The sequence below is a fragment of the Pelophylax lessonae genome (assembly GCF_965119305.1).
Source record: "Pelophylax lessonae genome assembly, chromosome: 2".
NCBI classification, from domain to species: Eukaryota; Metazoa; Chordata; class Amphibia; order Anura; family Ranidae; genus Pelophylax; species Pelophylax lessonae.
Genome location: NC_138769.1, coordinates 376,859,965 through 376,876,884, shown reverse-complemented (window position 1 = coordinate 376,876,884; position 16,920 = coordinate 376,859,965). Strand labels below are relative to the sequence as shown.

The 16,920-nt window shown below is 44.4% G+C and overlaps 1 protein-coding gene across 1 annotated transcript in view; it reads right to left on the bottom strand.

Annotated features, from left to right (window-relative positions):
- The window catches only part of MED13 (mediator complex subunit 13), a 181,548-nt gene that overhangs the window by 50,502 nt on the left and 114,126 nt on the right, over positions 1 to 16,920 (bottom strand). The window contains exons 15-17 of the mRNA XM_082245707.1: positions 16,531 to 16,727; positions 15,383 to 16,308; positions 452 to 619 (exon numbers count right to left, since the gene is read on the bottom strand). Coding sequence (XP_082101833.1) covers positions 452 to 619; positions 15,383 to 16,308; positions 16,531 to 16,727 — 1,291 coding nt within the window. The remainder of the gene's footprint in view (positions 1 to 451; positions 620 to 15,382; positions 16,309 to 16,530; positions 16,728 to 16,920) is intronic.

Below are 16,920 nucleotides of genomic sequence, written 5' to 3'. Positions count from 1 at the left end.
GGCAAGCTTGCCCTCACTCGACATCCTGTCTGTGAGGATCCGGGACCCGATCGTTCTCCCCACTGCCGGCGGGTCCGGTAAGCGGGGGAAAGGACCGGGACGCGGCGGGAGGGGGGGGGGGTCACCTCTTCCGCCATCCCGGAGGGTGATCTCGCGGCGAATCAGCTATCTGCTGCCATGACACCGGTATTTAGCTTTAAACTCGCGGCGAATCAGCTATCTGCTGCCATAACACCGGTATTTAGCTTTAAACTCAGGACGTATATGTACTATGGGCCGGTATTGAGGTGGTTAAGACCAATGTGCAGGGGTAAGAGGTTCACATAAAACACCCTCTCTCTACCACTGCAAACATACATGATGGAAACACTTTCATTACCAGGTTGAAAAAAAAAAAAACAAAACCCAGATCATATTTTGTCTCAAATTAGTAACAAAATGAATTTCTTACCATATGATCCACGGCCAGCCATTTTGTGAAACTGTTGCCATGTTAAAGGCCCTTGCACACCCCAAGATCGGACAGTCCGCTTTTTCTGAACTGCGTCCTGAAGAACAGGTTGCAATGAAAGAAGCATACGGAGGATGTCTTGGGAACACTGTTTGCTTGAGTCTATAGCTACAGGAAAAAAAAATAAATAAAAAAAGTCTCAGTCACATAAGTGTAACAAGTAGGGGAAGGGACATTAGAGGTGATTTTCCTTACAAAGCAAATCTACCGTTGAACAATGGTACTGACAAGTACTGCAATGTTTCTCTGCGCTTCCCTCATTTAGCAAACGTAACACCAGTCCTGAAGGAAAGGGGCAGGGGAGCAGCAAACAAGAATGCTGTGCACTGCAGGCACCAGGCATCATATTTATCAACCGAAGATGGATTCGGTTGTTAGGATGCCAGTGGCCTACATTGTACCCAAGGTTGTAATAAATACGTGTGGCCTTCTCTACACTGCCAGCTTGTTCATTTTTGGGCAATTTGGGGAAATTTTTAGGCATTTTGCCAAGGCATCCCTACAGTTTCCAGAATGCACTCTGGTTGAGATGAGGCTGCCCTAGGGAAATACATTTTAGTTCTTTTTTCCTTCCAATATTAGCATAACGGTTTAGGAAACCTCATGCTAAAATACTTACACATATGCAATATATTACCCAATTTTTTGGTAATAAATAAATAAAAAAAAAAGATGCGGTTGCACTGGGAAAATTCCACTTAAATAAAAATAAGAAAATAAAATTAGGGAGCACAGGCATCACCACAAAACAAAGGGTGAAAACTGCAGCATCTGAACAAGCAATAATAAAAAAAAAAAAAAAAAAAAAAAAAAAAAAAAGAAACCTCAATTTCCAGGAAAATCCATTTTCTGGAGTACAGTACAGGACAGGAAGTCCCAGACAATGGGTTGCATGCAGCTATGTTTGGGTAACTGGACACTAGCAATAGCACTGAGATAAGGCTCACCTGACGATTACAATTCAAAATCCTGATCATTATCACTGTCATTGCAGTATTTAAAGCCCCCCTTTCACACACATGGACCGTCTGTTTATCATTCATCCGCTGACAAATAAAAATGGACATCACTGCTTCTCTATAGAAAAACGGATGTAAACGGATGATCATCCCATTTACATACAGTATCTCACATTTTTATGAATATTTTATTATATATTTTCATGTGACAACACTGAAGAAATGACACTTTGCTACAATGTAAAGTAATGAGTCTACAGCTTGTATAACAGTGTAAATTTGCTATCCCCTCAAAATAACTCAACACGCAGCCATTCATGTCTAAACTGCTGGCAACAAAAGTGAATACACCCCTAAGTAAAAATGTCCAAATGGGGCCCAATTAGCCATTTTCCCTCCCCGGTGTCCTGTGACTCATTAGTGTTACAAGGTCTCAGGTGTGAATGGGGAGCAGGTGTGTTAAATTTGGTGTTATCGCTCTCACTCTCTCATACTGGTCACCGAAAGTTCAACATGGCACCTCATGGCAAAGAATTCTGAGAATCTGAAAAAAGAATGGTTGCTCTACATAAAGATGGCCTAGGCTATAAGAAGATTGCCAGGACCCTGAAACTGAGCTGCAGCATGGTGCCCAAGACCGTATAGCAGTTTAACAGGACAGGCTCCACTCAGAACAGGCCTCGCCAGGGTCAACCAAAGAAGTTGAATGCACATGCTCAGCGTCATATCCAGTGGTTGTCTTTGGGAAACCGACATATGAGTGCAGCCAGCATTGCTGCAGAGGTTGAAGGGGTGGGGGAGGTCAGCCTGTCAGTGCTCAGACCATACGCTACACAGTGCATCAAATTGGTCTGTATGGCTGTCGTCCCAGAAGGAAGCCTCTTCTAAAGATGATGCACAAGAAAGCCCGCAAACAGTTTGCTGAATACAAGCAGACTAAGAACATGGATTACTGGAACCATGTCCTGTGGTCTGATGAGACCAAGATAAACTTCTTTGGTTTAGATGGTGTCAAGTGTGTGTGGCGGCAACCAGGTGAGGAGTACAGACAAGAGTGTCTTGTCTACAGTCAAACAAGGTGGGAGTGTCATGGTCTGGGGCTGCACGAGTGCTGCTGCCGGCACTGGAGAGCTACAGTTCATTGAGGGAACCATGAATGCCAACACGTACTGTGACATACTGAAGCAGAGCATGATCCCCTCCCGTCGGAGACTGGGCCGCAGGGCAGTATTCCAACATAATGACACCAAACACACCTCCAAGAGGACCACTGCCTTGCTAAAGAAGCTGAGGGTAAAGATGATGGACTGGCCAAGCATGTCTTCAGACCTGATGTAGTCATGGAGGCGTGGAAGAGGACACCAATGGCAACCTGTGACGCTCTGGTGAACTCCATGCCCAAGAGGATTAAGGCAGTGCTGGAAAATATCGGTTGTCACACACAATATGGACACTTTGGTCCCAGTTTGGACATTTCCACTTAGGGGTGTACTCAGTTTTGTTGCCAGCAGTTTAGACATTAATGGCTGTGTTGAGATATCTTGAGGGGACAGCAAATGTACACCGTTATACAACCTGCACACTCACTATACATTGTAGCAAAGTGTCATTTCTTCAGTGTTGCCACATCAAAAGATATAAAAATATTTACAAAAATGTGAGGATGTACTGTACTCACTTTTGTGGGATACTGTTTACAACCGCATTTGTCAACATCCCATTTAAAAAAAAAAAAAAACGGATTAAAGGCCTATTTTTGTTCGACTAAAAAAAAAAATGGAATGGACGAAAAACAGATGTAAAAACGGACAAACTGTTTTTGCATTGGTAGTTGATGTAAAATAAAACTGATGTAAAAACTGATGAGCAATTGATGTAAACTTTATCTGTTATTTTCTTTGAAAAAACATGACAACTGATGAAATCAACGGTCCGGTCCGCATGCGTAAAAGGGGCCTTAGGCTCCAAGCTCCCTAAGCATAATTCTTGCCAAGGACTTCTCCCCAGTCGGATAGGCTGGCATCTGTGGCGACCACTGTCCAATACAAGGGGAGGAAGGATTTTGCCCAGCTGAAGAATGAAGCCACAATATCAGGGACTCCTTCGTTCCCTGGCTCAGCCGGATCTGATTGTCCAGAGACTGCGGAGTCTTATCCCATTTGGCCAGAATCTCCTTTTGCAGGGACTTCGCATGGAACTGTGCAAATGGAATCGCCTCAAAAAAGGTAGACACCATTAGGCTCAGCACCTGCATGCAAGTCCGAAGGGATGACCCTCTGCTGGACAGCAGGAGACGAATTGCAGCCTGCAATTTCTGGAGTTTGTCCAGAGGAAGGAGCACCCTGGCTAAGGCGGAGGCCAGAGTCAGACCCAGATAGTCCAGCTTTGTGGACAGAACCAGAGCAGAATTTTAAAAATTCTGAATCCAGCTGAACTGCCTTTCTAGGTTTTCCACCAGAGCAGTAGGGGACTCCGCTCGCAGGAGGAGGTTGTCCCAAGTAGCCCAGTACTGCGATTCCCCCATTGGCGTAACACTAGCACCGGGGCTAACACTTTTGAGAAGACCCGAGGAGCAGAGGCGTGAACAAAGGGTAATGCCACAAACTGATAATGCTCTCTCCCACAGTAAAGCGGAGGAAGCGCTGGAGACTGGAACATATTGGAATGTGAAGGTAAGCATTCTTGATGTCGATAGAGGCAAGAAAATCCCCCTGATGCAGGGATGCCATCACTGTGCGAATGGACTTCATCCTGTACATCTCCACCCGCACAAAGCAGTTCAGCACCTTGAGGTCCAGGATTGGATTTGGAGGCACCTCGTCTTTCTTCCTGGGAACTGTAAACAGGTTAGAGTAAAACCCCTGAAAAAGCTCAGATGTCGGAACTGAGACAATCACCCCTTGAAGCAACAGGTCTTATACAGCCCGAAACAGACCCTGGAAGTGGTCCAGGGACAGGCGAAAATTGGAAGGAAAGAACCTTGCCGGGGAACAAGAGCAAAACTTGATCTTGCAGCCAGACCGAATAGCTTTGTGGACCCACTTGTTTTGTACCAGGGAAGTATACAAGTCTGGAAACCAGCAAAGACGTCCCCCCCCCACTCCCGATACGAGTGGGGGCGCACCTTTATGCTGAAGGAGCCTTGTCCATTGGTTTGGAGAAGCCCGCTCTCTGCTTGCCAGACCAGGTTCATTTGGATACTCCAGAAGAAGCCCTGAAAGGCTTTGAGCACTTGTAAATCAACCTTTTTATGAGCCGAGAAGGGGGGCCCAAATCTACGACAAGGTTCCTTTGCCTTTAGCAGCCTGTGGAAGAAAAAGTATTTTTTCCCCCTGAGAGACCCTTAATCCTGTCATCCAGGGTAGCTCCAAACAGATGATCCCCTTGAAAGGGGAGATCAGTCAAGGCCTTTTAAGAAGTCTGATCCGCAGACCAGCATTTAAACCAATAGATACGCTGAAGGACCACTGCCGAAACAGAGACGAGCCACTAGGGGAGCTGCAGCCAAAGAGGCATCAAAGATAAACTGCAGCCCCTGGACCAGCTGGTCCGCAAGCTCAGCAAAAGGCGGGGGGGGGGGGGGGGGGGAGTTGTTCTCCCTCTAGGTCACGGCGTAAAAACTTCGCCCACTCGGTCAGAGTCTGCAACACCAGGGCAATGGTGAATATCAGCCTCAGTGCCGAACCAGCCAAAGTGTACATATTGCAGCCCACAGCCTCCGCCTTCCTGTCAGCCAGATCCTTAAAGGCCGGGGACTCTTCAACCGGTATCATAGTTGCCTTGTTCAATCTGGAAACCGGAGGACCTACGACCGGTGGAACAGTCCACTTCTTAAAAAGGGACTCCTCATAGGGGTAAACCCTAGTGAATAGCTTGTCCCTACTCTTTAGTGACAATTCTGTCAAAATAGGCAGGGAAAGGAAATACCTTTGCCGCTCTGGATGGCTTGTGAGTGCCAAAGGGAACCTGCGCCTCTGTCGCAGCTGTGTCCATCTTCCAGGTCTCATGCACCAATACAATCAGTGCTACAACCAGCGCCTTTTCGTGTGCGGTTGTAGATGTAGGGGAATCCAACTCACTGAGGATTTCGAGTGTATGGTCGCAGACCCAGCAGGGTTACCCATGTTCACAGTGGCTGAATCAGATTCAGGATCTGATAAGACAGATGAGGCAGGGGCGCTTTTTGCTAGCCCATTGCCTGAAAACCACCTCCACCCGGGAGACAAATGACTCCAGGACCGCGGTCAGTGCATCAATGAATGGTTGGGACCCGGAGGGCCCCGCAGCCTCAGAGAGGGGGTCAGGTGGAGTGATGTGCTCCAAAGACTCCATGAGTCACCAGGGGGACCCCACAATAAGTGTAAAGGCACTGCAAAGGGACAGCCCCCCAATGCACTGGCGGCAGCACCACACGATCCTCAGCAGAGAGGGAGAGAACCCCACCAGACTCACCACCCAGCAGAAACAGGCATCTGCACCTACCAGGATAGTCTGCACTCTACGTGCGGTGTTTAGGAAGTATAAAGATCGAGATGTCAGCACCAGGGGATGAGGAGGGGCTCCCACTGCAGAAATCGCCACCCACAGGGCTCCACTGTCATGGCTGCAGCTATTTTCTATGGCAAACCACCAAAAAAAAAAAAAAAAAAAAAAAAAAAAAAAACACACAACACAAAATGGCCACCGGACTACACAAACATGGCAACCGTGCATAGAAACACACAGGCTACAGCAAAATGGTGGCTCCACGAGGCTCCCAGGGACCCAGGAGGGATCCATAGGCCTCAAGGACAGACCCAGGCAGGATGGGGGCGCTGGCAGGAGCCCTCACCAGGTACAAACCCCCCCCCCACAGCTCATTGCTAGGTCGCTGGCGCACCCCCCTCCCCAGCATAGCGCCCCACCCCAGGAGGTGGACCAGACCACCCACACAGCTCCAGCATAAGTGGAGGGGGAGGGTAGATGAAAGGGTGGGTGCCTGACCGGAAGAAAGCGAACTCGGGAGTCCGATCGTTCAAAGGAGGGGCGCACGTCCACCCCAAAACCATCCAGGGGGGAGAGGGGAGACAGCTACTCACCATACCAGGAAACAGGAGGGCACCACTCCAGATAGAACCCCTCGCCATTGAAATGGGGCTACTATCAGCCCAGGGGGATTGCTGCGACTCAGGCTGAGACCTGGTCGTATGCGACCTTGCAAGGTATTTAACTCACAGGCCAGCCCGCGTCCAGTTGGGCTATGTCACGGTCGACCTAGCGCGGAGCTGAGGTCTGCGCGCGCTCGCTGGCCAGACTGCCGTGACCACTGGATCTAGATTATCTAGCACGGCACCAAGTCTCAAATTTTATTGTAGATCTCACATAAAAAAACCAGGAGAAACAATTTCTATCTAAAAAAAGTCGTCAGGACCAGAGATTCCAGTAAGAAACTAGGTCCTTACTCCTGACTAGGCAGAAAGAAAAAAAAACTGAGTACCTATAGGGAGAGGGAGTATACCCCCTGGGACTACCCATAGACATAGCCAGATTCTTTTTCTGCCCAGTGTACTACTCCTGTAGTGGGCAGTATAACCCAATGGTTATGAAGATCAGGAGCTGTGTCTGTCAAACGAAAGCGAAATCTCAAGTTGAATGCTGCTGTTTTGACTACACAAATAATCAGTCATTTCCTACATAAAAACAAACCACTCGAAGAGCTTTTCTAATGATGATGTGAATCTCTGCTTGAGCTGTACTAGCACAAGCCTGTTAGACACTTAGAACGGCACTGTTAACTACTACATTGTGAAGACTCAAATTCTTAAAGGCTGCAAATTTCTGACTTTCTACAGCAGTGTTTCTCAACTCCAGTCCTCAGGGCACACTAACAGGCCGGATTTTAAATATTACCTTGGGGAGATGCAGACTTGAATACTGCAATCACTGAGTAGCAAATTATATCACCTGTGATGTATTTCAGTTATCTTGCAAACCTGGCCTGTTAGTGTGCCCTGAGGACCGGAGTTGAGAAACACTGTTCTACAGTATGACTTAACTTAGGCAGAACTATAGGCAAAACCTTTTTTCCATTTTGAATAGAGTAAGGGAGGGTTATAATAACCCATGTTGGTTTATTTTTTGTACTTTTTTTGGGCGACAGGCGTCCCGCAATTCTGTTTGCGCGATTAGACCACAATCCTTTGAGCAACAACAGCAAAATCGTGCCGCGCTTGGGGTGCTATTGTAAGTTGAGGGAATCGCACAGGCATCCCGCGATTTGCACCGATTCAGGATCGCAGGCAGAATCGCGGCGATTCTGCACCTGATCCGATATGCTAGTATATAAACATAGCCTAAAGTAAAACTAAAAGGCAAAACCTTTTTCTTTGGAGAGGTATTAGAACACCTATTAGGTTTTTATTGCTGTCTGTGCCCCCTGTTGGGGAGATTATCACTCTCCATTTTTTCCTGTTTACAATCACTGAAAGTAAAAGAATATGAAATTTTAGGTTGTCCCCAGAACAGTAATGGAGACACCAGATCTGGTGACCTGGGGGTCCCCAAGGGGTTCCCTTAATTTGCAGGGATTTCCTCTTTTCCTGTTTTAGCTATGAGACATGCAGTATAGGTAAATTTCCCCAATTGGACACAGATGCCGAAATAAATCTGATGGGTTATAACTCTCTACAGAGGAGAGCTGGCATATGAGGGACATCGAAGTGTCCCAGTCCCAACATGTATGAATACAAAAAGAAGAACGTTCAAGGGACTCTGCAAGACACAAACCACATGGTATAAAATGTATTTAACACTTTAGTACATACAATTGAAATTCTAATAATTATAGGTACATAGATCTATGCATGGGTTTCCATAGTTGCATAAATCAAAATCTGACAGACAATCCAAGGTGTAAATGTTTATATGGTGAGATTTCTCTATGCATTTTTACAAGACCATGCTCGCTTCTTTCAGTATTTGTATATCCCTGACCACTGTGACACCATGTCATCTTCATGGCTGTTTTGACTGTCTGGCTGGCCCCCTCCCCTCCACAGCCCCTGGGGAGAACTACATGGACCGCTTGGGGATCTGTTTTTCTACATCATCTCCAATGGGGAGTCCTATGGGAACCATAAATCTATTTGACTGTTAAACCTGGTTTGGAAGTTCGTTAGGACTATTATATACACAATTGTAAGTTATTTTGGTCTTCCCTCTCCCTTTTTTGCCTACTCCCCCCCCCCCCCCCCCCATTTCTGCTCTGAGGTCTAACAACTGTCTCTAATTTCAGGCATTTATGTATCTCCCTCTCCTTTACTCAATCCAAAATTATACCATCTTCTACCATTGGGTGGCCTCCTATGATGCACACAGGAGTTGCCTCTCCCCAGGGCCCGACCATTTTCAGCATCTTCCAGATGGCAAAGAAGAGGAAGTGCATAGTGTATGTGCTGTATAGTGTACACAGAGACTAACACTGCTAGAAGCAGCAATATTTTCTAAACTACCGCTTTAAAGCAGACCTTGCACAAAAATGCACCACCGCACACCAAACCTGCCTTTTGAATAATAAAAAAGAGCCTAAATTAAAAAAATACTCTCATCTTGGCCCCAGACTTCTGTCCACTTCCTAGATTCACCGGTGACATCATTGTGCCTTACAGCTGACAATACTCTCCAACACAGTACTGGAGCTCAATCTTAAAGGATGTCCAGCAATCAACTTTTCCAGGAAACAGAAGTGGCTATCATAGGTTTATTTTAAATAAGAGACGGAAAATCATCCAAACATTCCAGAAAAAAAACAATACAAATGTTACATTTGAGTTACAGTTCAGTGAGTAAAATAAGTATTTGATCCCCTAGCAAAACATGACTTCGTACTTTGGTTTGTTACCAGGTTTGCACATATGCAATCCACTCTTCTTTACAGATCCCTAAATCCTTAAGGTTTCTTGGCTGTCGCTTGGCAACACAAAGTTTCAGCTCACTCCAAAAATTTTCTATAGAATTAAGGTCTGGGGACTGGCTAGGCCACTCCATGACCTTAATGTGTCTCTTCGTGAGCCCGTCCTTTGTTGCCTTGGCGGTATGTTGTGCATTACACAACCTAATTTCTGAACTTGTTTTGATTTCTTTGTCTGTATGGATTTGCATGGGTTGTTACCAACACATGGTGAAAATTTCATGTCAATAGCACCTTTAGAAATATATTTACCTAGAAAAATGGTGACGTGTTCAATACTTATTTTACTCGCTGTACATATATACACACACATATATACATACATACACACCCTTTATAAAAAAGACATTTTAAAAGTGATCACATAACCTCTGTTCTTAGATGCATATTAGGCTTAGAGTGGTGTTTGTGGAGAGGAGACTGAAGAGGGGTATATCAGCAGGAGGCAAAAAGAAGAGTACACAGAAGTTTCCAGTGAAGAGCTGTGCAGAAGTGTGTCAGCACAAGTTTGACCCTTGAAGGACAGGCAGAAAACTGACCATGCTGGGACGGATGTGCTTTTATGCCTAGTGTGGTCAGTTTGAAAGAGGAAAGCAGGGGACTGGCAGGATCACAAGGTATTTCACACAAATTTAGAAAACCAAAGCGAACAGAACACCTTTTAATAGGTATATGATACAACAGACACACATCAGAAATATAAAATGTTGGGGTAACATACAATTTAGGACATGCTCCGACCATTCTGAGTGCAGACCACCTGGGATAATACTTACCTTTGTCCCCCACCAGGAGGCCACACAGCTTTGCTTTAAAAAGCATCCCTGCCGTGTCCTCTTTATCTTGGCCACACACTGTTAATTCCTACGAAGAGAGCTATACTCTGCAGGAAAGCTGCCATGCGTATGGGTCCTCATGGGAATGAATAGAGCCACGAGAAGTGCATGCACAAGATGAAGATCATTTAGCACATTCAGAATGGCGATCTGCTTATGTAAACGAGACAGATCATTAATCTGTCAGTAGGGAAGGCATGGCTCCTGTGTTCCTGCAAAGCAGGAACATGGATTAAAGCCTTCCCCTAGTAAACACCTCACACACAAACAAACACTGGCTAGGCACAGTTAACCCATTGATCACCCATTAACCTCTTCCCAGCCAGTGTCATTAGTACAGTAACAGTGCATATTTTTAGCACTGAACACTATTGGTGTCACTGGTCCCCAAAAAGTGTCAGGAGTGTCAGTTAGGTGACCAATCTGTCAGTGTCTGATTTGACTGACACAATATCGGAGTCCTGCTCTAAGTTGCTAAAAAAAATAAAAATAAAAAATTCCATAAATATATCCCATAGTTTGTAGACGCTGTAACTTTTGTGCAAATCAATATTCGCTTACTGCAGGGCTTGACAAATTTTCCTGAAATCTAGGAGCCAGCTAAAAAAGTTAGGAGCCAGTTTTTTTTTTTTTTTTTTTTTTTAAAACAACCAACCAAGCTTTATTTCCAAAAAAATAACATACAAAATTTACACATAAAGATGACTAGAACCCCACTCTCCTCTATAGCGCAATCGGATGGAAACAGACTGTCTGTCTTTCCATCCGATGCCATCTGATCCGATCCACGGGATGGATAGAAAATAGAACCACCATCCGTCTGTTTTTGGCAGACAGGATCAGATGGCGGCAGATTACTGCTCCATAGAGGAGACTGAAGGGTCCAATCAGGTCTGCCTGAAAAACTGACAGGCGGACCTGATCAGACAGCCCGTGTGAAAGGGGCCTTCAGCTGTGGCATGGCGACGAGGAATAAAAAATTCTATATCATATTTTTTTTTTTAATAATTTAAAAAAATAAATAAATAATAATAATAACCACACTCCCTTTCAACTTACCTTTTAAGAAAAGGTAAGTGGACAGGGAGATGAAGTCTGCAAAACTTCCCTCTCATCCCCTCTTGGGGAAGGAGATGGACAGTCATTGAGGACAGGCAGGGGAAACAGCCATTAGTTAATGCTTTTCAAACTCCCGGCCACCACAAGAGGGTGCCAGTTCCCCGATCTCTCACTGAAGAAGGCCGAAAAGCCGCTGCCTCAATTATCGGATGGCACGGTAGTCTGTGCACTCGGGGAGTGGTTTGGGGGGGGGGTGGCGCAAAAGGGACAGGACACCCCTTGCAGGGCACCCCAGGCGCCAGGTCACTAATTCTAGTCGCCAATGTGACCTGGCGCCCAGGGTTTGTCGAGCCCTGGCTTATTGGGATTTTGTTTACCAGAATACATTTATGTAGCAGAATACATATTGGCCTAAATTGATGAAGAAATTAGACTTTTTTTTTAAAATTTTTCACTGGATGTGTTTTATAGAAAAAAAAAAAAAAAGTAAAAAATGTGTTTTTTTTCCCAAAAATTGTTGCTTTTTTTTTTGGATTATAGTGCAAAAAAATAAAAACCGCAGAGGTGATCAAATACCACCAAAAGAAAGCTCTATTTGGGGGGGGGGGGGGATGATACATTTTATTTGAGTACAGCATCTTATAAGAATGCAATTGTCAGTTAACCGAATCGAAAAAATGGCCTGGTCATGAATGGGGGTAAAATCTTGCGATGGTCAGTGGTTAAAGCATTAGTTCTCTAATTTTTTTGGGCTCTCCAACCCCCTATCGGTTTTTACTGGTCTGGCCAGTTACACACTCTGAACAGAAGCACTGTCAGTCTGGGGTAAGGGTATGGTTATATAGGCTAGCAGATTTACATACAAATTGAAGCCAAGCTCCAGCCAACACATCTAACAAAAGGGGAAGCTCTGCTTAGCTACTCCCACCCCCCCCCCCTCTTTTTCGCTGCAACATTAGGCACCTTTTGGGGGAAAAGCAGGTACCTGGCTTTGACAGGTACCTGCTCCCATTTCCAACTCAGTTTGCCACGCCAAACTCACACAGAAGTAGGGCTGCACGATATTGGGGAAAAAAAGTACATCGCGATATTTGTTTTTCAATGGTATATATCGCGATATTGAACTGGGTGGAATGCAGAAGACACTAACAGTGTGGAATGGATTAGGCAGAGTCTGGACTCATAGTGGTGGTAGGAGGTAGAACACAGCCCGACATGACATCCCATCACACACACCCTGCAGCTAGTTGTCTTGACCGAGCGGTGAGCGCAGCACAGCAAACCAATCACGTCGTGAGTACCGGCACAGCAAACCAATCAGGTGTGCAGGCACGTGTGATTGGTTAGCTGTGCAGCTGCTCAAGGCGCGCTGCTCACCGCTCAGTCAGGAGAACTAGCTGCAGGCAGGCAGACTGAACGTGTGTGGGACGGATATCGGGCTGTGTTCTGCTACCTTCTACAACCACTGAATCCTCCCGACTTCTCCCTGCCCATGCCTACTATCGTATGTTCGGCAATGTGACTATCGCCCACGCCCGCAGCACAATAGTCGATATCACATCGACTATCGTTCAGCCCTACACAGAAGCTTAGTTATTCCTCCTTCCCACGCAGTCAGCCCAATTAGAGAGTACAGCATGCTTTGCGCATGATGCTGGTTGTGGAGATGGCGGCAGCCCCCAATAGCTGAGTAAAAAAAAAAAAAATCAGTACAGATTTAGACACTGCTGGATTCCTGGACAAGCGTCCTAATAAAAGTCAGCAGCTACAATATTCGCAGCTGCTCGGTATTTTTTTTTTTTCTGCAGGAGCCTGGGGCTCCTCTTTAAGCAGAGACAGTAACAGTTTTGTTCTTTTTGGAAAAAAGGTTTACCTTAAATAAAAGCTGACCAATGAAAAACATCAGAATTACTGGTTGGATCACAGGTGAAAATAAAGATAAAGTGGAACTACAGGCAAAATTTTTCCTTCATTTTGGATAGAGCACAGGAGGGTTATAACCCGCCAGTTTTATTTTTCGCCATCTGTGCCCCATTGTGGAGATTTTCCTTCACTTCCTGTCCCAGAGCCAAACAGGAAGTCCAAGGAAATCCCTGTAAATCACAAGAATTAGTGTACATATTGGAAGATTTCCCCTCTATTACTTTTCTGGGGACAACCCAAAACCTTTTTACTTTCACTTTCAATGATAACAGCACAAATCTAGAGGATGAATCTTGGGGGCAGACAGCAATTAAATCTGACAGATGTCCTAATCCCTATCCAAAAAACAAACAAAAAAGTTTTTCCTTTAGTTATACTTGGAAAAAAAAAAAAAAAAAAAAAAACACTAATGCAGCCACCACATCAAGAACTGATAAGCTACAATATAACAAATGCTTGCAGTTGGGTTTTAAACCATTGGGGAAATGTACCTGTCAGACAGGCAGCAAGATGGTAAAGAAAATCTCCATAAGCAAAATTCTCCTCTTAACCCCTTCGCCCGTGCACACAATCCAAAAAATCGGACGAAAAATACCACTTTCGAAGCGATTGTACAATAATTGGATCGTTCATACACAGCTTTCGGGGGCCGATCACAACATTTCATCAGATATTATCCGATAGGACAAGCACAAAATTTCTCGCATGACAAGATCGCACGGTTTTCGTTTAATCAGTGCAGTTGTCATTCAGAAAAACAATACAAAAACACTACAACACATTACATCACCTCTGATTTTTAATTCTGTCGTACGAGAATTTTCGTAACTTTAGTAAACTCTTCATTTTCGATATGTATTTAGCATGCAAAGAAAAAGGACCATCTGTCATTAGATTTTCAGATCGTGTGTACAAGCCATAAGCGTAAAACAAATAGTAACGCCTATTCCCAATTTTGCAATTTTGACAAGTCTTAGTAAAACTGTACATATCGGTCACAACCTACTTTGTGCATCCAGGTGGATTATAATGCATTTCTTTCAGGTCAAATTGAGCTTTCCGTAGTAAATGGTTATGGATGTCTCTTTTTATTTCTTATATATTTTTTTATTTTTATTTTATTTTTTATTTATATATTATTTTTGGGACGACTGGACCAAAGAAAAAAAAAAAAGAAGAAGAGTAGCTGTATATTTCTTGTTACTACCATACCTACCACCAAAGAACAACCTAAAATATATTCTGCTCCTGATGATCACGAAAATATCACATATGTGTATGTCACTTGTTTGTACCGATAGTACAGCCCAGAAGCAATAGTGTGCATTTTGCTTTTTTTTTTGTCCTAACTAAAAAAAACACATCAACACTGACCGCTAATCAAAAAAAAACATTGTGCCCAAAATATATTGATTCTGATCTTTGACCCAAACACTAATCCTGGCACCGACATAAATCAAACCTTAACCTAGGTAATTTTTCTTTTATTTTTTAAATTTTATTTTCTCTGCACGGAAAGAGAAAGCTACATTGTGTCTTTATTCTCCATTTACAGAAAGGGAAAAACACAGGGGCGGGTTTCACACTGACTGATCACTGCGGTAGCCATTTAGTGGCTACCACAGCAATTAGGTGATCCTGATGGAGATCCGATCGTTAGTACAGGGCCCCCGGTGAGACCCGGGGTCTCTGTGCTCGGAGCATGCTCCCAGCAAAAAGGGAAGTACGCATATATGCTGCCCAACAGAAAAAATCCCACTTCTGTGAGGCCGCATTATATGGGCTATGTCGGCAGGAAGGGGTCAGTTGTCCTGGGAACAGATGTTCCTATTGAGTGATTTCCTCTTACCTCTTGCTCTGGAGACAACTCTAAAATGTTGGAGGAACGAATCTCCCCATTATGGACACAGCATTAAAACCCCAACAGAGTTCACAGAGACTTGCCTTCTCTGCCCAAAACGAAAAAAAGAAGTTTTGCCTAGCGATACACTTTAAGCCGGTTCTTAGTCACAAACAAAAACTCCATGTGACGCAGGGCACTGCATCAGCTACCTTTCTGCAAAAACACACTGCAGTCATTTTAACATATTACTGTCAATTTAACAAATACTGACATTAAACACTGTAGTAGAACTGTCACACTTACCATTTCTTTTAGACCAGCTATGTAAGCAAGAACTTCTCACAAGTGCTTCATCAACTCTGCCTCCTGACATGTTGTCCATAAACTGTCGTCCATGCTCCAGTGCCAAGTAGCAATCATTGCAACAGTCTTGTTCTTCTACACGTGATGTGTAGCTCACAATGCTGGTTTTGGTTACTGGCTCTTGATCCATAATTCCAAATGGAGAGAATAAATTAGTGCATTGATCATGGAGAAGTAGTATCAACTCATCAGGCATTTTTTCAGGATCCCTTAGTCCAGTGTTATCTGTTCCTGCAGTTCTTAGAGCCTCAAAACGCTTCTCCACTTCCCTACCACAGTCTGTGTGTCGTCCAATTATATCCAGCTCATCCTCCAAAAACAACCCCGAACCGTTGCCATATTTTCGATTCATTACCGCACTAAATCCACATGTACAGCGATACTGTACTTCCTGGGCAGGATCCGGGATATACACTCCAACGTCTGCTCCTTTAATGTTCATGTTGCAAACGCAGATACAGCAGCTATCAAAATTGCAATCCTTAAAAAGATTCATCACAGACTCTGAAAGGATGAGGTTGACATAAAGGCTGTGGGCCTCTGGGATCGATGGTACAGTGGCAGGCTCTACAGAGTTCAGTGGTCTGCAAGTTGATGGTGTTGAAGCTGGAGAATACAAATCAGAATTTTCATATTTCACAGATCCCTGAACACTGGCTGGACCACCACCTGCTCTTGGAGTACGTGGTGTCCGTGGAGTCCTTGGAGTTGGAGCAGAAAAGCGAGGGGTTGCAGGAGAAGGAAGGATACCTGCTCCAGCATTGCTTGGTGGGGCACTATTGGACATTCCAAATGGTGTATGGGTTTGTGGTGTGTAAGTCTGAACATATTCTTGATCGATTGCACTGCTCACACTAGAAATATTCCTGAAAAAAAGAAGAAAGCGGTGTCAATATGGGGCCACTGACTACCAAATTTTAGTAGTTTATACTTTTAGCTAGGTAAGGGTAAAATTTTACTAACAAGAGGGAATTCCAGAGTACTGCTAGGTGTAATACCGTAAGACAAACGCTAATTCTCAGATACTTTTTTCACATAGATGAAAACTGGAGCCTATGCTCAGATATGAAAAAGTTTAATAAGCTTACCCATCTTTAATGAAGGGCATTGCAGGTACAGGGGGAAGGAGGTCTAACTTTCCAACAGTCCAACTAGGACGGTAAATGCACTCATCTGGCAGCTTGATGGGTGGCAAACACTGGCTAGGAAGAGTCTTTAAAGGGGCAAACATGGAACACCCCACCATCACTTGACACGTCTCTGGCTTGTATACAAAGGAGAAATCCTGCCGCAAAGAAGAAAAAAAAAATATTAATTCCCTGAAAATGCACACTAGCTTTATGGTAAACTATAGACAATTACTTACATAATGCTTATGGTGGTGGTGTGGAGGTAGTGTTTTTATATTTGGGATAGATTTATTTAACAAAACATCCTAGTAATAAGAAAGGTCCAAAAATTGAAAAAAAAAAAAATAA